At 49.3% G+C, this 18,871-nt stretch overlaps 1 protein-coding gene across 6 annotated transcripts in view; it reads left to right on the top strand.

The window, feature by feature from the left end:
• ECPAS (Ecm29 proteasome adaptor and scaffold) overlaps positions 1 to 18,209 on the top strand; it is an 89,535-nt gene extending 71,326 nt beyond the window's left edge. For all 6 annotated transcript variants that reach the window (XM_065549727.1, XM_065549728.1, XM_065549726.1 and 3 more), the window contains 16 exons: positions 411 to 532; positions 2,576 to 2,726; positions 3,388 to 3,453; positions 5,449 to 5,538; positions 5,791 to 5,857; positions 6,831 to 6,922; positions 7,026 to 7,092; positions 7,377 to 7,568; positions 10,254 to 10,462; positions 11,547 to 11,590; positions 12,728 to 12,920; positions 13,641 to 13,782; positions 14,527 to 14,632; positions 14,819 to 14,907; positions 16,826 to 16,897; positions 17,925 to 18,209. In XM_065549727.1, coding sequence (XP_065405799.1) covers positions 411 to 532; positions 2,576 to 2,726; positions 3,388 to 3,453; positions 5,449 to 5,538; positions 5,791 to 5,857; positions 6,831 to 6,922; positions 7,026 to 7,092; positions 7,377 to 7,568; positions 10,254 to 10,462; positions 11,547 to 11,590; positions 12,728 to 12,920; positions 13,641 to 13,782; positions 14,527 to 14,632; positions 14,819 to 14,907; positions 16,826 to 16,897; positions 17,925 to 18,064 — 1,842 coding nt within the window. In that variant the 3' untranslated portion in view covers positions 18,065 to 18,209. The remainder of the gene's footprint in view (positions 1 to 410; positions 533 to 2,575; positions 2,727 to 3,387; positions 3,454 to 5,448; positions 5,539 to 5,790; positions 5,858 to 6,830; positions 6,923 to 7,025; positions 7,093 to 7,376; positions 7,569 to 10,253; positions 10,463 to 11,546; positions 11,591 to 12,727; positions 12,921 to 13,640; positions 13,783 to 14,526; positions 14,633 to 14,818; positions 14,908 to 16,825; positions 16,898 to 17,924) is intronic.
• Positions 18,210 to 18,871: the final 662 nt, after the last annotated feature.

Below are 18,871 nucleotides of genomic sequence, written 5' to 3'. Positions count from 1 at the left end.
GGGCCAATCTGGCTGAAATAACCTGCACAGCAGCTGTGTTTCCATTACTAGATCCAATTGTTGAGGGCCAGGGCGATGCCATGCCTGGATTTGGAAGGCAGCACGGTTCCTGTCTCCATGTCCCCGTTCAGGACCGAATATCGATATAGCACTGAGCTGGAATTTGGCTGAGCGTTTAATCCCCCATACAAAAGTAATGGTGCTCTAACGGGCAAACCCAGACCTGACACGACCAGGCACAACTGCGTTGACTTCCATGGGCTGCACCCACGTACACGAAGTCTGAATGTGACCCAGTCTCTTGGCTCTGGTTCCTCCGTAACTTTTCCCATCGCACACGGGAAGGCGCTGGGTTAAATCTGAGGAAAGATTTAGCCGTGTGTGACGTCGCCTCTCCTATTTATCCTTAGGTGTGTGTGAAAATGTGCGACCCCGCCAAAGGCGCAGCGGGCCAGAGAACTATAGCGGTGTTGCTGCCCTGCCTGCTGGACAAAGGAATGATGAGCACAGTGACTGAAGTTCGGGCTCTGAGGTTTGTTTTACAGCCTGTACATTCCCTTGGGATTGGGCGTGTGTTTGTTCCAAGGGGATTTGGTTTATTCACCTGAACTGCAGCGTGTCGGTTAATCACTTGCCGTTTTAATCCCCTCTCCCCATCCCCAGAAAAAACAGCCCTCTCGCCTCCCCCTGCTTTCGTCCAGTTAAAACAGCAGCTCAGAGAATTCTAGTGGTTTCCTAGAGTGCGATTTCTTACACTACTTACACCGGATCGGCGGGTAGCGATCGATCTATCGGGGATCGATTTATTGCGTCTAGTGTAGACGCGATAAAATCGATCCCTGATCGCTCTGCCGTCGACTCCGGAACTCCACCGCAGCGAGAGGCGGAAGCGGAGTCGACGGGGGAGTGGCAGCGGTCGACTCGCCACCATCCTCACAGCTAGGCAAGTCGACCTAAAATACGCAACTTCAGCTATGCTATTTGCGTAGCTAAAGTTGCGTATCTTAGGTCGACCCCCCCCGTAGTGTAGCTAGCCTAAGTCTCCTATTCAGAATATCCAGCCTCTCTGCACCTATTGAGTTCCTGGGGGCATCCAAAGGCCCCTCCCCAGCCTAAGGACAGGCGCTACTGAGCCCAGGGCTCAAGTCAAGTAGGGGGACAACAAATGAAAGACACTGCAGTTGCACAGGTCACAGCAGGAGTCAATCCAGCCTTCCATCTTTCTGCAGCAAGTAAACTGACCCCCAGGCAGTGTGTAGTATGTGAGACTCTTCTGTAGGGCCTCACAAGCTGATGGTGTGTACATGTAAAGTGCTCATGAAAAGGGATTTACCCTTGTGTCTCCTTGGCCAACATTTCTTCACTGCTCCTCTCTCTGCATCGCTCTTTTTCAGCATTCTTTGGGCTGGTTGCACACACTACAGAGGTGCCTGCATTTCAGTGGTGCTGAATGCTTGTATTTTAGTTCCTAAAGGGATTCAGAGTCCTTTGAGATGAAAGAATGGCACTTTGCCATTGATTATTATTTTGTAATCTTTCTGCGTGGAATAAATGAAGCAGTAACTAAGGGCTTGTCTATACTTACCGCGCTGGTTCGGCGGCAGGCAATCGAACTTCTGGGTTCGATTTATGGCGTCTAGTCTGGACGGATAAATCGAACTCAGAAGTGCTCCCCGTCGACTCCGGTAATCCTGCTCGCCGCGAGGAGTACGCGGAGTCGATGGGGGAGCCTGCCTGCCGGGTCTGGACGGCGGTAAGTTCGAACTAAGGTACGTCGACTTCAGCTACGTTATTCACGTAGCTGAAGTTGCGTACCTTAGTTCGATTTGGGGGTTTAGTGTAGACCAAGCCTAAGGTTCTGAAGTTAGCTAAAAGCTGAAGTGAAGCTGTCTTTTGCAGGAATAAACTGATCTCATTAACATTATTATCCAGCAAGATTAAAAAAAACCAACAAACCGTAACAAATCTCTCATGAATTGTTTTCTTCCTTGTGAGAGTTTGAAAGTACTTTGTAGCCTTCCTGATTTTCAAGTGACAGTCCATTAGCACACGTCTTGGGCCACTAACTGTTTGAGGGAGGGTATAACACGTGGAATGTGTCTGAGAGCAGCAGCCTGTGTGGAATGGAGTGATGCGGTTGAACATATTGTTTTAAAGGGTGGGGGTTTCACTTGTGCAGAGATGACTGAAGTTTCTGAGCTGATTTTGCGTAGTGTCTCCTAATCTAATAATCCAGCTGCTTCCTGTTTCTGTGTTCAAATGTGTCTAAATAATATTCTCTTTGCAACACACTGGATACGCTAGGCAATCGGGGCGAGAGGATAAAATAGCTTGAACAATGTGTAAGTATCAGTAGAGTCTCTAGGCAAGATTCTGGTCTCAGTTAAGTTGAAAAGACACAGAAAAATTCCATTTGCAGACATACTCCAGATTTGTACGGATGCAGCAGATCTGAATCTGGTGGTGTGTCAGCACAGAGTTGCCACGGATGCCAGCTACACTTGGGGAAAGGGCTTTTGTAAATAATTAGAGTTGTAAAGGCTGTGGGATGACATGAGCTTCAATTCTTTTCCAGCATTAACACTCTTGTGAAGATCAGTAAAAGTGCTGGTGTTATGCTGAAGCCTCACGCGCCAAAGCTCATCCCAGCTTTGCTGGAGTCCTTAAGCGTGTTGGAACCCCAGGTTCTCAATTATTTGAGTCTCCGCGCTACGGATCAGGAGAAAGTAAGTGTAACAACCAGGGGGTATGTTTTCACAGCCGTTTCACAAGGATTGATAGCGTCAAGGCTCCCACAGACATGAACAGAATAAATCAGCAATTCTGAGCGAGAGGCATCCCAAGGTGTTAAGGGAATTAGCTAATGTATCTACTGAACTGTTATCTGTTATTTTTATATGACACAGAGAACCATGGAGTTACTGGAGGATTTTTTTAAATGCATTGTGTGCCCCCAGTCTTTTCATAAAGGGGGGAAAAAGCAATCTTGACAATAACTGTTAGTAAATCTAACTTCAGCCCTGAGTAAAATTATGGAACAGACCTCTGTAAATATGCAGGTTGCATCTATCCTAACAAACCTGGCACCTATTTCCTGGAAATGCAACATCTGAAGCACCATTGCTAGTTATAATGTAAGCTCCAGTAATCAGATTGGGGGTGTTTTCAGCACCGTCATCAAACCTGGGCTTTCCTAATAGAGAGGGGTACTAGACTGCGGTGATCTCCCAACGCCCCATTGCTGACATCTGCTTCTTGCCTGTAGTTATCTGAAAATGTGCACTAGTCAGAGTTTGTGGGGAAACACATTGCATTTGATGTTGAGATGTGGTGGCTTTTTCTACTGGCTTCAGATTACATCTGTTTTGTTTGTTCTGTTTCCTTTAGGCTGCAATGGATAGTGCCAGACTTAGTGCTGCTAAATCATCTCCCATGATGGAAACAATTAATATGGTAGGTGTTGGATTTAGGAAAGGTCCTAAAGTAGATGTGTGGGAGGGTTGATAATGACCAAAGTGGTAACATGATGGGGAACTTCCCTTCAGGCTTTTATCAGACAACCATTCATTTGATTGTCAGAGTTCCTCAGGTATGGGCTCCTGTCCACCTCTTCGTTTAGATTATACCTTCTATCCCTCCCCCAATACCTCACACAGGTAGCTACTGGCCTTCCTTCTCCTTCATAGCAGCTGCCGTGCGGCCAGATGGGGAGATCCTCATCTAGTGTCCATTGAGGTCAGTAGAGTTGTGACAATTGGCACCAGCTGAGGAGCTGCCCATGATGTGGTGAAGAGCATAGGAGTGTTTTGTTCTTAAGGGTGACGACTAATGCTCTTCCGTGGGTGACCCAACAATTTCAGGGGATGCTGAATGCTAGCATGGAGGGACTCCTCCACTTCTTTAAGAGTGCAAATACTTCTCCTCTGTAGTCTTATCTCCACTTGCTCTAGGATCTGCACTCCTAATTTGTTCCCAGCTTGGGTCCCCAGGAGGCAGTGTGAGGGAATTGCTCCTGGACACTGGCTCAGAGCTCTGTTATTTTTCCCTTTCTCCTGTCCTACCAGTGGTTTTTAGTGCTTTAGACATTTAGATCTGGGCCAGGACAGTACTTCAGTGGGAAACCCTTGGGGAAAATCCAGCTGCTGTTGGAAATGGTGTAGGTTATTCAGTATTCCACACCCGTTTTTCCTGAGTTCAGCCTTCCATGGTGCCCAGGCACCCTGCCACGGGCTGGCATTCTGCTGGAGGAGCTGCCTTCTGAGTGAAAAGTACAGCCGTGGCCTCTTCTTCAGTTTGAACTCTATGGCCGTCTTCAGAAGGGATGGGGCTGTGACCGCCACTCTTTACCCAGCCTGTGACATGAAGGCAGACAGGAATATAAACACGGACGCTGTCAGCTGTCCCAGTTGTTCTTAATAAAACCTCCATTGTGTGAGGTGCTGGGGCCATTGTGGTCTCGGTGATGTGGTCTCTGAAGCACCTCATTGAGACCCCAGTGCTCCCTGAAGTAATCAGGCACAGGCCCCACTCCGCTCACAGCGAAGCCATCCGGTGTAAAGGGAATCAAAACCATCTTGTTTTCTGTGCATCCCCTGCTCATGTGGACGCAATTTCACATGGCTTGGAGAAGCAGACACCCTTGTAAAGGGCAATAGCAAATTACTCAGTCTGTATTGGCCTTGGAGGGCTCTCCTTGAGACATAAGGCCTCCAGTTTATGCACCATGCCTTGGGGTCCACCTAATGGCTCAGTTTTACCCTTGGTGACAATGTTGCCAAACGTCCTAATAATCTGAGGGCTTCTATATTGTCAGCATAACTCCATGAGCAATATAACTTGGAATGGGAATGCTTCTTTTTTTATTACTGAGTTAAATCTATAGAAACCCTAGAAAGGACATGGAGAAAAGTGCAATGCTTTTGATAGGATTTCTGGTGTTAGAGACATGATCATTTAAAAAATCATGGTTTTTTAGAAGAGAAATTTCCTTCCATTTGCTATCAACATCGTAGACGATTGAGATGGGAAATAATCTCAGCATTGTCTGGTTCTGATGCGTTAGCGCTGCGGTGTTGAGGTTTCACATGGCTGCTGGGGAATGTTTACATCCCTGCCAAAATTTACACCCACAAATGTATTTACTTGACAGTGGTTTTATTTTATATCTTCTTAAAAATACAAAGGGCCCAAATCAACACTCTGATGCACCAGCTCTACAACGGGGCAAGCGTTGGTTTCAGTGAGGTCGCCCCAGTGTAACGGCGTGATGCATCAGGCTGCTAATCTATATTTGGGGCCTGACCGTGTCCCTTTAAAATGAGGCTACACAATACAATAAGCTCCCAAGTGCAGTGAAGTAAAAGCAAACAGCATCTTTTCTGTTTATGGTACAGGCCTGGCTTCAGTGTCTTCTCAAGATTTACTCTTTCATCCCTTCCCTTTCCATAGTGCTTGCAGTATCTGGATGTGTCTGTCCTGGGTGAGCTGGTTCCTAGGCTGTGTGAGCTGATCAAAAGTGGAATAGGCCTGGGCACTAAGGTACGTCTGCAGCTTTACTAAGACTTGGGCAGTGGGGGCGGCAAAACGCTGCAATGCCAACCCTATTATGGTGCTTTTGACTCTGAAGCAGCAGCTGTAATAGCTGAAAACGGCTCATTTCCGATCGGGATTCCTGTCCGCCCACCTGACTTGCTTTTCGACATGTGTACTAATAACCTCACCTTTGTTGTGCGGCTGGTGAATTCGGTAGAATACGCTCATAACATCGATTTTTCTCTTGCAACCTTTCAGGGAGGCTGTGCCAGCGTCATTGTGTCACTAACCACTCAGTGTCCCCAGGACTTAACGCCGTACTCAGGTAAGGTTTCCTTTCAGAGAGGGGTCTGGTTTAAGTTGCTTTTAGAGTCTCTCCTGAATAGCCTGGTTTCCATTGTCTGCCAGCACACAGTGCTCTTCGTGTTCTCCGGCCCTCCCTTGGAGCTGCTTCACGCAGAAAAGGGTGGTAGGGATAAGCCCTAAGAGGGGTTGAGGGAGTGGCTCTGGAATGGGCCTAGGGCCTCTCCCTGCCATGTCTGAAGCAGATGAGTGATAGCTGTGTTTTAACCGCGGTTGCGAGCACGTTTTCCTTTGCCAGCATGACCAGGGATTAAGGGTATAACAGGGCTGTCCCCTGACACAGCTAGAGCACGTTTCCTCCCTGGAATGGTGCCTCAGCAGCGCTGCCCCACTGTGTGGAAACCTTTTTTAATGCCCTGGCCAGCTGTGTCTTTGTTCGGCTATAGGGACTCGCTCACATACGAGTCTGCTGCTGCCTTCAAGCTGATGGAGCTGCTGCTTCAGCTCAGGCAGTCGTGGCTCATGCTGTTAGACCTGTAAGGCTTGTGTTCAGTCCCTACTGGCAACCTAATCAGGGTCACAGCTACCGTTGGAACATCCAAGGCTTTATCGCGATTTGGGAGGCTTGGGCAGGTCTCGTCTACGTTACCAGAAGGAAATATAGTTTAATGGGTTGGGGGACAATGGGGCTGAAACCAGATGCCCTTGTAGATCAGCTATGGCTATGCGTGTCACTAGCTGCAAAACAGCAGCATTGTCCTCCTGGCTACGCTCCAGTGACAGCTGTTCTAACTGGTTTCGGTTTTGCGTGTGTACATGGGGCCAGATGAAGTTTTATCATCCTGTTAAAGGACACTTTCATGCATAATTAACAAACTGAAGAAAGCGACTGATGCGGAAACAGAAATGATGTAATAAAATTCAGGCGCTGTAACCCATAGCAGTCCAAGTCCAAGTTTGCGTTACCAGAATCAATCCTGTCTCTTTTCAAACAGGCAAACTCATGAGTGCTTTACTCAGTGGGCTGACTGATCGCAACAGCGTGGTGCAGAAGTCTTTTGCATTTGCTATGGGGCATCTAGTTCGGGTGAGCTGGTGTCTTTTAATTGTGTTTATGATATTGGTTTCTTGGGAGGGGGAAGGTTACGTGTATTTAAATGATTTGAGTCTCTCTCTGACTTTTTTTAAAGACCTCCCGGGATAGTAGCACTGAGAAACTACTGCAGAAGCTCAACAGCTGGTACATGGAGAAGGAAGGTATGTGGTTTTTGGTGGATTTCAGGCTTACCGTATGAGGCAGGGAACCAGCTCCTGTGGGGGAGATGCTGGGGAAGGCATGTTCTAGTATTTTCATTCCCATTCATGCAGAGCACTAATGTGTACATTAATGGAAAACACACAGTGCTACTCCTCTCCTATACACCCGTGTGACTCCCTTCCCTGCTTCCGCGGAGTGACTCTGGATTCTCACCAGCAAGGGAGAGAAGTCACTGGCTCCAAATGACCAAACTGTGTCATTGTTTTCTCCCCTTGTCCTTCAGAACCGGTCTATAGGATAGGCTGTGCTTTAACTGTTCATGCCATCGGGCGCTACAGCCCAGACGTGTTGAAGAACCATGCCAAACAGGTCTTGCCTCTGGCATTTCTGGGCATGCACGAGGTCCCAGATGAAGAGAAAGGAGAGAAAGATGATTCTAATCTGTGGACCGAAGTGTGGCAGGAAAATGTACCTGGTAAGTTGATCTGGAAATCGGTAGACGCTTGCTTATTGCTGGGGCTGCTGAGAATCTAGAGGAAACATCATCCACAAAGTTTGCAAAAAATTTAACCTTTAATTCTTCTTGGAGTGCTTGCTCACGTCCATTCCATAGTAGATGTGTGTGTTCGCCACATGCACCGGTGCCGGAAGTTTTTCTCTCAGTGGTATCCATAGTGGACCCACTCTGGCGCCCCCTGGAGTGACACGCACATGCACAGAAAGAGTGCCACCAGCTCCCCCCACCGTCCGTTCCTTCGTGCTGCCAGTGGCGGTGCTGGAACGTCTGCTGCTTTGTCTAGCTTTTCACTTCGTTCAGTGTGTCTCACGAATGTTTGTTCCTGTAAAATAGTTGTATATAGTTAATAGTTACCCTTAGTGTGTGTTCTAGTTAGTTGGTTCCAGAGGGGACTCAGCCTAGGGACGGGACATGCCCCGATCCCCAGTCTTTAAGCCATGCGATCGTTGTAAGTGGCCTGTGCCCATCAGCGACTCGCATGATAGTTGTTTAAGGTGTCTAGGCAAAAGACACATAAGTGACAAGTGTCACATCTCTAAATCATTTAAACCCTGAACAAAAAAGGAGAGAGACATCCATCCCAGGGCGCTCCTGAGGGAATCGGTGCTGACCCCGGCACCAGAGCAGAGGGCCGACTCGGCCCCGAGCACTGCAGCGTCGGTGCGGAATGCCCCGCTGACACCTTCTACAAGCCGGCACCAATCCCCCTCCCCGGCTCCAGCCAAGAAGCCCAAGAGGACCTTGAGGGGAAGATCTCTCACTTCCCATAAGGAGAGGGCTGGAGGAGAGCCAAGACCCATGCTGGGCAGCTCAACACCTCCGTCAGGGAGTCGAGCCCCAGCTCAAGTCGAGCGGTCTAGCCCATCCTGTACCAGGGGCGGCTCCAGGCACCAGCGCAGCAAGCGCGTGCCTGGGGCGGCAAGCTGCGGGGCGCGTCCTGCCGGTCCCCGTGAGGGCGGCAGTTAGGCTGCCTTCGGTGGCATGCCTGCGGGAGGTCCGCCGGTCCTGCGGATTCAGTGGCAATTCGGCGGCGGGTATGCCGAAGGCGCGGCACCTGCGGACCTCCCGCAGGCATGCCACCGAATCGGCGTGACCAGCGGACCGCCCGCAGGCATGCCACCGAATCGGCATGACCAGCGGACCGCCCGCAGGCGCGCCGCCGAAAGCCGCCTGACTGCCATGCTTGGGGCGGCAAAACACATAGAGCCGCCCCTGCCCCGTACCATGCCTGCCACACCGGACATTGACGAGGGCCTCCATCAACTCAAAGTCCCGTCGACACCCGAGGTACTGCAGGCAGCGATACCCAAGCCCAAGGGTAAACCCGCCTTGGGACCGTTCCGCGTGTCCCCATCTCAGTGGCACCGTTCCCCATCGTGGGGGACGTCCCGCCAGCGCTAACCCACATGGAGCTGTCATGCCTTGGAAGTAGGGAGACAGGCTCAAAGAACCCTTCTTCCGTCTCCGGACCCTGGGCACCGACAGGGGGATTCAAGGCGCAGCTCACTGGTGACCTGGCACAGACCTGTGTTGGCATGCGCCCTGAGACGAACCCTTCATGTCTCCAACACCTCGGCACTGATCAGTTGAGCGGGGCAGCCTGATCCCGGCAGGGCGGCCCGAACCTGCCAGGACTGGGGAGAAGTGCCTCTCTCCTCTTCCCCCTCCTCCTCCCGGGAGGAAGTCCTCTCTCCACGCCAGAGCACCCTCCTGCACCCTACATCCCTCATCCCTGGCCCCACCCCACAGCCTGCACCCCCCAGCCAGAGCTCTCATGCCCCCCATCCTGTGTCCCAGCCCTGAGCCCCTCATCCCCAGCCCCACCCTAGAGCCCACACTCCCAGCTGGAGTGCCCCTTGCCCCCCGCGAGGTGCTGGATACTATTGCAATGGGGGATATCTACTTTTTTTTTTAATCTCAGCCCAGCATTCAAAAGCTTTATGGAATGAAGTTTGCTCTCTCTGCAGGTGCTGACGTGGGGAGGGGTATTAAGGCTGATGGCCCAGGGCCTGGGCTAGCCTGATGGAAATTGAAGATCTCATTTGATTTGGGGTCCACTAGGTGGTACTCATAGTATTCACTCCAGAGAGTGGGTGTTACCCAATAGGAGGGCTCTAGATACCAATTTCAACACCTTTATGCCCTGGGATGAAGGAAGATGCAGCTGTGTAATTTGCCCCTTTGCGAGTGACATGCTAGCTCTTTCTTTGCTGTTTAGTGACCTGGTTTCAAAATTCCCAGCCAGTCAGTAGGTTGCTGTTGCAGACCTCTTCCCCAGGACCCGAGGAGCTGCTGCCATCAAATTAGCAAGGGATGTGGTTTTTTAAGAAAAATAAAATGTCCCTGGAAATCGACAAGAGAAATGCCCTAATCCCCACGAGATCAAGGGATGGAGATTGGCTCTCCTGTTCAATTGTGTATTGAAGACCCTCTTAAATCAGCTCTGAAGGATCTAGCAAACAAAACCGTTTAGGTGAGGAGGAGCTGGAATGACTGTTGTTTGGCCACACGATGAGTCACCTGGAGGTTATCTGGTGACTCAGCTCACAGCCAGAAGAGAAGAATCCTTTTACTGCTGGAGGATCAGCTTTTTGTTCCTTTGATGTCCTACAATTACAGCTTTTCTTTGTGTTTGATACACAGGCACTTACGGTGGCATTAGATTGTATATGCAGGAGTTGATCGCCATTACCCAGAAGGCTCTGCAGTCCCAGTCTTGGAAGATGAAAGCCCAGGGAGCGGCTGCCATGGCCTCTATTGCCAAACAAACTGGTTCCCTGGTACCGCCCCATCTGGGAATGGTGGTTGGTGCATTGTTGCAAGGTCTGTCTGGAAGAACGTGGGCAGGAAAGGTAAAGAAACAATTGGGGGCCAAGTGGCTTGAGAGAGGCTCAGGTGTTCAGTCCCTTAGCCCAGAAACGGAACATAGTGAGCCATAAACATTCCCGTTCCTGCAGGGAGTGGGATTCCAAATGTATCTTATAGACTCGTAGACTTTAAGGTCAGAAGGGACCATTATGATCATCTGGTCTGACCCCCTGCATGCTGCAGGCCACAAAGCCGCTCCTACCCCTTCCCTTGACTCTGCTGTTGCAGTCCCCAAGTGCTGAGGCTCGGTGACTTCAATTGCCAGAGAACCCTCCTGCTAGTGATCCCTGCCCCATGCTGCGGAGGAAGGCGAAAAACCTCCAGGGCCTCTGCCAATCTACCCTGGAGGAAAATTCCTTCCCGACCCCAAATATGGCAATCATGCTTTGGTTGATGGACCCTTCCTGACCTGTGTGTTCCTGATACACAAAGAGGGGCACTGAGGTGTTCTGGCCCGGACATGTGGCTGTTCAATGGCTCAGATACCCAAACTGCTTTGTTCCTATTCGATTTAGAGCGAGTTTTTAAATGACATGTTTTTGTGTGCATGTTTTTAAACGACAAGGCATGGAACCACAGTAACTAAAGGTGGTGGAAATGGGGAAACTCTGGCTATGCCCAGTCGGTAATGGAAATAAGTGCACCAAGTAGCATACTGTGGAGTTTAAAAAAACCCAAAAACCTTAATGTAAATGAGAATCTGGTTCTTCAGACTACTTTCTATCCCTCTGGCAGCGCACATTTAGACACGTTGAGGCCCAGCTATGCAGCAGGACAGTGTGAGTGAGAACCCGTCCGGGTCGTGTTTTTGGAATGTAGGCATCTAGTGAGCTAGTTTACCACGGGAAGAATGAGTGATGGGAGAGGATGAGATTAAAACAGTGCAGTTTACCGTGGAGTGATGGAAAGAATGTGCCCCTTGTAGAGGTGAGTGGCATTTGGATGCTTCTGCAGCATCTGCCTGAGCCACAGAGTTAGGGATACCAGTGACAACTGCAGGAGGAAAGCACTGTCTCGCGGTGAAGTTGTTCTCATGAACACGTCTCACTTTTGTTTTAATGCTCACAGGAGGAGCTGCTGAAAGCTATCGCCAGCGTCGTCTCTGCATGCAGGTAACCGTCCCTATAGCGAAACGTTGTTTAATCAAATGGGTTCCCTGTGCCTGCATGGCCACTGCCTTTTCCTGGGCTGAGGGAGAATTCATTGCCACCTGCCCTTTCCAGGGAGGAGTAGGAGGTCATAGGAACTGTTGCCACCCTAATCTCCCCCTGGGACGTAGACGCTTTTTCTCCTCTCCCTGCTGATCTGAGGCTGGGGGCTGTTGAGCAGAAGCCAGAGTTGGCAGCAGAGCTGCTCAGTGGGTGTAGGGACAGGATGGGAGGAGTGGGATGGTGAAGGTGGTGAATGGATGGGCGAGTGGACTATGGGAGTGGGAAAGCCAGAGGGATGGGATTGAGAGAGAGGATGAGGGACAGAGGAGGAAGTGATGGGGGCGTTGTGTTGAAAGTGTGTGAGAGGAGGTAGGGGAAGAACACAGGAAGTAGGGAAAATGTGAGGAAGAAGAAAGGAAGAGGGAACAACAGTTACTGCAAGACTGAGGAAGAGCTCAGGTTCAGAAATGTACTTACAGGGAAGGAAGGGAGAACGAATGGAGCCACAGAGAGTGAAACATTGCCCTTAGAACAGAGGGTGCGTGTATGTACGCTGGTTAATGCTGGGAGAAGGAATTCCTTGCCTCTGGTGGAGATTCGCACACTCTGGAGCTAACGGGTTAACTTTTGTTCTTAGAGATTTGTTCTCCTGAATAGCATTTTTCCCATTTGCGATGCCCCAGACTCCACCAAATGACAAGGAACCCCTCTCTCTTCTGAGAAAAACTTCCCATAGGAGAGTGCCATTAGGACGCAGGTCCAAGGGCTGCATCTTCTCCTTGCAAATTACTGGATATTTTTGGGGATGGCCAGAAGATCTTGTCTAGAGAACTTTGAACCGGCCATACCAGGCCTAGAAAAGGGCCCAGTCCAGCTCTGAGCTCTTCACTGGCACCAGTGTGTGTGTGTGTGTGTGTGTGTGTGTGTGTAATAACACATTTTATTTAACCTGTATTAAAATAAAAAGGATGGAAAGTCTGAATTGTGGCAGTAATTGTGTGACGTCCTGGGTTCAAGGTGTCGGAGCTGCTTACTTAACTAACAGCCTCGTGGGGGTGTAACTTGTGTTTGACCTTCCATGTACTTCTGGTGTTTCAGTGCAGAGTTGCAGAAGTCTGTGCCCAATCAGCCCAGCGTCAATGATGTTGTCCAGGCTGTCCTGAAAGAGTGTCGCAAAGAGAACCTCAAGTACAAGATGGTAGCGCTCCGATGTACGGCAGACGTGCTGAAGGCAACAAAGGAAGACCGTTTCCAAGAGCTGGCGGACATCATCTTTCCGATGATAAAGAAGGTGACGCATCAGCTTTTTGATTTACTTTTTTTTTTGAAAACCAGCTGGTGGTGGTAGGCCTGCCTGGGTGAAGTCATGTCCATGGGGCTTTTTCTCCTCAGAGCTGATGCTTTGAAAAGCTCTCCCCGTTCAGACTGGTCCAGTACAGGTGTGAACGTCTCCCACTTGTAATCTCACAAGGTTTTTCTCAATCCCCACTTTTTTTGATTTGTCTAGTCTTAGCCCCTCACCTTTTCAGTGAAGCTAAACCAGCGTTCCATGTGGTTTCCGGCATGCGGTGCTTCTCCAGAAAGACATTAAAACCCAAGTCCCTGGCTGCTCTGCTGGAAACGAAAGATCCCATGAGACTGTCTCAAATCACAGGGTTTTCATAGCATTTCTCCTCCAAACCCACCGTTGTGCAGTGTGATGTCTACCGGGTGCAGCCCCCCATCTGAATCTTGAAGAGTGTGACTTGGGCTGAAGCCAATGGGAACTACAAGTGTACTGCACCTCTGAAAACTCGGCCCTGTGTTGTTTAAAGCGCTTTGGGGTTCTTCTGGATGAAAGACCGCATAGAAATTAATAACATTTCTGTAGCTTTTCCTGATGGCAACAGAACTTCAATGAATTGAGGTTCTCTAAGTATGTGTGTGGATTATATGATGACTAGATACAGGGGCTGGTTGTTAGCAAAGTGTAATATCCTGTCTTTCTCCCCCATTCCTGGTACCTCTCCAGAATTCTCATGAGAGCGTAGGAGCTGGTTCACCAAAGAATGATGATGACGAGAATGAAAAAGAAAAGGAGCTTCAGATGGAATCTCTGCTCTGTGCCTTTGAGAGTTTGGGCAAGGCCTGGCCTAGGAATCTGGAGACACAGCGTAAGTTGGATCAGACAAATAATGAGCAAAGCTGGCAGTGTGTGGATCAAAGAGTGTTTGCTTAAAAAAGGGACTCAACCAGAAAGCACGTTAAGGGATGCGGAGGAATGTCCAGGGCTTTCAAGAGCCATTTGCTTGAGCAGCGGGGTCAGTTGGTGCAATCTGCTGGATATGCCATCCTGGCAGTAATTTACAGTAACTGGGGAAGATGCTGTCTTTTGCACTCCAACAAACGTACACTGCATATCCTGTCTTTCCCCAGGCTCACCCCTGAAGGGTCCTTACAAGTGCACTAAATGCCTTGCCCCAAGCTGTTTCGAAGGCGAAGAGTGATGTGATGGGACATGTAGGCCAATGTTTTCTAACTGGGGGTGCCTGAAGCAAAACCCCTAAATAAGTGGCCTGGTTTTCCCAGGTGCTGAGCACCCACTGTTTCCACTAATGTCAATAGGAATTTCAGGGGCTCAGCACCTCTGAATGATCAGGCCCCTTTTTATTGAGATGACAGAATGTGGATTTAGTTGCCTGTGATTTGGCCCCCACGTATGGAAGTGTTGCCCCATCAGGATTAACCAGGGTTTCAGGGGCCTGTGTGGGAGGAGGATGTTTTGATCTCCTTGCAGTGACTGAAGCCAGATCTAATTTGGAGCATGAACATAGACAGCGATATTAGTGTGAAGTAGGGAACGTTCACATCTTCCTTCCCCTTATTAATGTAACGACACTCTAATTTGTTGTTTTCAGGCTGCTATTGGCAAGAGCTGTGCAAATTAATGTGTGAGCGTCTGAAACTCAGTACGTGGAAAGTGCAGCTTGGAGTGCTACAGGCCATGAACGCCTATTTTCAAGGGTAATTTTCCTGCTTGTGCTTCACTTTTATTTCCTGCCTTCACTCAGGCATTTCAATCCTTTTCATGAAATTGTGACACATGCGCTGTTACGTTGGCTGTAATGATTCCTCAGAGTAAGCCAAGCAGAGCCGTAGAGTGGCTTGTTTCCTTCGGCACGAGTCTCACACTGCTTTTACATTTGCTAGGTTAATGCTTTTTGAAGAGGCGCACTCAGACCCTGGGGCTTTGACAGAAATCCTGTTGGAAACCTGCTCATCTATCACACACTCTTTAGGTAAATGTATTTTCCCAGCAGGCGGCTGGTGATGAACAGCTCGTGTAAATGCTTGTCTTCTGGGAGCTGGCTGGTGGATATATCTTTATCTCTCTCTCTTTCTCGGGACATGTTCACTGAAGTGAAATCTGTAACGTTAGAGCCCGTAACTTTGAGTTCCCTTTAAGCTCCCTCCCTTGGAATGGCTGCTGACGACTATTGCCCGTGATGCTTTGTCCAGAAGTGTCTTACTATTTTAGAGCAGGAACACCTCTTCCTCTCCAATAGTAAATACCTTGATTTTGGAGGTGGTAGATTGCTGTGTGGGCTCCTGTACTTTCTACATATCCATAACTTCACCTTTTTTAAGTGTCCTCCTTGCAGAAGATGAGTCACGTAGGACTGGAGAACTGAATGAAACATAATTTTCCCAGTCTCTTCATTCAGACTTTTTATAGCTAGGCCAAGTTCACATCTGAAACAATATCCCATCTTTATCTCTGGTGTAGTTCCCTCAAAGTCAGTGGAGTTACACCAGAGGCACGGGGGGGTGGCTGGATATAACCCTGAGGGTGCTCAAGGCCCATTCCCAGATGTTCCCCTGGGTCGTCCTGATGATGTCCTCCTTACTGCCTGTTCTGCCTTAGGTCTCCTGGTCTTGCTTTTCTGGGTGGAGTTGTGGGGAGGGGTCCCAATATGCCTGTCTGACTCAGAGCCTCACTCCCAGGCGGGCGCTAGGGTTGGCTGCCTGGGAGGAGGCTGGCCATAATTCGCCCTCTGCTGATCTTGGGAAGGCTCCGTCACGTGCAGAGCACCATTCGGGTCTAGCCTGGCGCTTGTGCCAGGCCAGTAAGGGGGCAAAGGGGCTCAGCAGGAAGGCGTTGCAGTGGAGGCTCCAGGGGCTGGAGCTGCACAGACCCTCACCCAGGAAGAAGGAAGGAGAAAAGGCTCACTACTGCCTGAAAAGGGCAATAAACAATAAAGGGACGGGAGTAAATGAACTGTCACTTTGCGGTTGCAGAGGCAGGAGATCTGGCAGCAAGTGGGAGGAGGGGGCATGACCAGCACATGCTGCATCCCAGCTGTGAGGCGCTTCCGGGACCTGCGGGGTGAAGGGGAGCAGCCCCACCCCAGACCTCTCAGGATGGTGGGAGATGATGGGCTGCAAAAAGAAACCAGAGATAAAAGGTGCACCACAGACTCTCAACAGAGGCCATGTTTGTGCCCTCCCAGTCCTGCTATGCTCCAAACATGCCCCTCCTGCACCCTACCCCATGGCCAAGGAAGGAGCCCTAAGGCTGTCGGCAGTGCCCGTGTTGGGGGAATCGTCCCCTGGGCAGATATAGGGCTCTTAGGGCCCCTTTATGCCACTTCCATAAGGATATCACCCCAGGGGCTGAGGACCGTGGAAACTCTTGTGCAAGTTATGGTCACAGGATAACAACTTAGTCTCTGGTGACTTTGGCTGCATGCTTTGGGTGAAAGCCCATATAACATAACCTAATATCCTATTTGTTTAGGAAATACCTGGATGATTATTTTAAGCATTGCCAAGCCACAAGTTGATTGAAAGGCGATTCCTCTACATAAAGCGTTTTCTCAAGGGCTCCGATGTAGGAATATGACTGTACTGCAATTTCACCAGCTTTGTTAGCCTCCAATTCCTCTTTAACCCATGGAAGGGTTGCATTGTGGGTACTGTACCAGAAGGCTATGCATGATGCTTTTGTAACATGGTGGGGGAGTCTGTGTATTTGCAGACTCCATACTGCTAATACACCTGACTGTCCAGGGGGGTTTCTGAGCTGGCCATATGATGGACAGAAGTGTTTGGAGCTACGAAAGCTAAAGTTCTTTGTGGAAAGAAATGGCTAAAGCTGTATTTGTGCCACTGATATGTACTCCGCTTTGAACGTTGGAATGCATTCTTTCTCCACAGAAAATAGGAGCTACACCTCCATCAGAACAGAAGCGCTGTCTGTGATAGAACTGCTGCTTACCAGACTTAAAGGTGAGGTTCTTTGTTTGCTTTGAGCCTCCAACTCAGCGTGTGGCCCCGAGGCCTGGAAGGGCGGAGAGGCGATGCCTTCTGTTGCTCTGCATTTACTCCGCTGGGTGATTTAGGAGCAACGTTGACCAGCTGCATGTAGCCCTTCGCACCTGGCAGGACAGCGCAGCACTGACATGGGGTGGAGGCGGGAAAAGCGGGAGGGAGAAATTCTGAGTTAGGTGTGGAGAAGCTGTGGATGAATCTAAGGTCGGGAATACAAGGTCTGCCCCCTTTGGCGTGAGAACCCTTCAGGAGAGTTAGGTGGAGACAGCACATTGCTGGGAGGCAGGATATCGAGGTTCATTCTCCAGCTCTGTCTCAGACTCACGGTGCCAGATTCTGCATTGTGCTCTGGCCCTTCTATGCTGCTCCATGGCTGGCATTGGTGGAAATGCTGCCTGCCCCCTGGAGGGCTGGAGGAGGTTTTGCTGATGCAGGAAGTGCTTCTCTTCTTGTAACACCTGTGCTGAATTTAGCCCCTCAGTTTGGGGTTCCAGCCCCTTTAAGGCCTAAACAGGTGTGTTCCTTCAAGTGTCCTACGTGGCTGCAGTTGCTCTTTATTTAGTGAACTTTCTCCTGTGAGCCTTTAGGTTCCTGCTCTAGCTCCGTGCGTCTCCTTTAGTGGAAGAGGGCTGTGTAGTCTTTTTTCCTGCTGCTCTTCTGGTTGCTCCATGATTCACTTGGCGCAATCATGAAGTGAGAAAGAAATGCCCCCAAGCCCCTCATGCTGAGCACTGTGAAGCACATTTAGCCAGGCCTTGATGGGCACAGCTCCTGTGCCAGTCCGTGGGACTTGCATCTGTGTAAGGCCAGCTGCATTTCTCCACATGGTTGATAATCCTGCAGGATCTCCTCCCTGAATAGCGATTTGGATCAAGCGTAGAACTCGAAGCAGTTCCTGTTTCATGATGTCCGGGGGCCTAGTTACTTTGCCTCATTCTGGTATTCATTTGAAAATGCAGCTGTTTATCTCTTTTTATCCACGCAGAGTCTAAACAATGGGACAGCCTGCCACTGGAAAGCAGAGCGCTCCTCATTGGCTCACTTACTACCATGGTATTGGACAGCAGACCTGAGCTGCAAGAGAAAGCATCTTTATTGAAGAAAACACTTGAAAACCTTGACTAAATTGTAAAACACCAACAGCAAAGTGCCATGTAAAACAAAAACAAGTGCAGTGTGATCCGAAAACCAAGTGGGGAAATGAAGATTTAATCTGTAGCATGCATCATTCCTTGGCCAAAATAAAAAATGCCTTAAATTCTGTTCCCCATTAACTGTATTTTTACTGTTTTAAGCAGCTGGTTAGTAAACAACTTTGAAGTTCTTGAAAAAATAGTTGTATCAGTAAATACCTCTAATGATCTGCCCTAAAAGACTTATAGGTGTGTGATCTAAAAGAAGTATTAAGGGCAAGAAGCATCTGATTCTTAAAATAGGCAAAGGATGTAACTTAATTTACCCTAGATCCCAAATGCCCCGTGAAGAATTGTTGAAGGTGGCTGAAGAACCAACAGCTCTGGAAAGTTTAAATGCTTGTTTTCATTTCACTGAACCTGGCCTGTGGCGGTTTAATACTTGGTGCCCAAATAGTGATTCTTTAAGTCTCTCCAGGAGATCGGGCGCAACTAATATTTATATTAACGAGGGTTGAAATCCTGCCTATGTTTAAATCAATGGCAGAATTCCCATTGACTTCACTGGGGGCAAGATTTCATCCCAGAACTCCCAGCTCACTGCTAGCCCAGTCTGGTCCTCCCTGGCACACACTCCCAGTGTTTGTGAAATGTGAAAGGCAGAATATTGTTGACTTATTTCCTCCATCTCTGACTTGAGTGTATTTAGCAAATCCATGCCCCCTTCACAGCTAATGGATCCCTGCCTCCCACATTTTAAACAACAATGATTTTCTCCAGAAGTATGCACCTGAAAGAG

This window comes from Chrysemys picta, chromosome 6, assembly GCF_011386835.1.
Source record: "Chrysemys picta bellii isolate R12L10 chromosome 6, ASM1138683v2, whole genome shotgun sequence".
Classification (NCBI taxonomy): Eukaryota; Metazoa; Chordata; order Testudines; family Emydidae; genus Chrysemys; species Chrysemys picta.
This window is presented reverse-complemented; position numbering and strand designations above follow the sequence as displayed.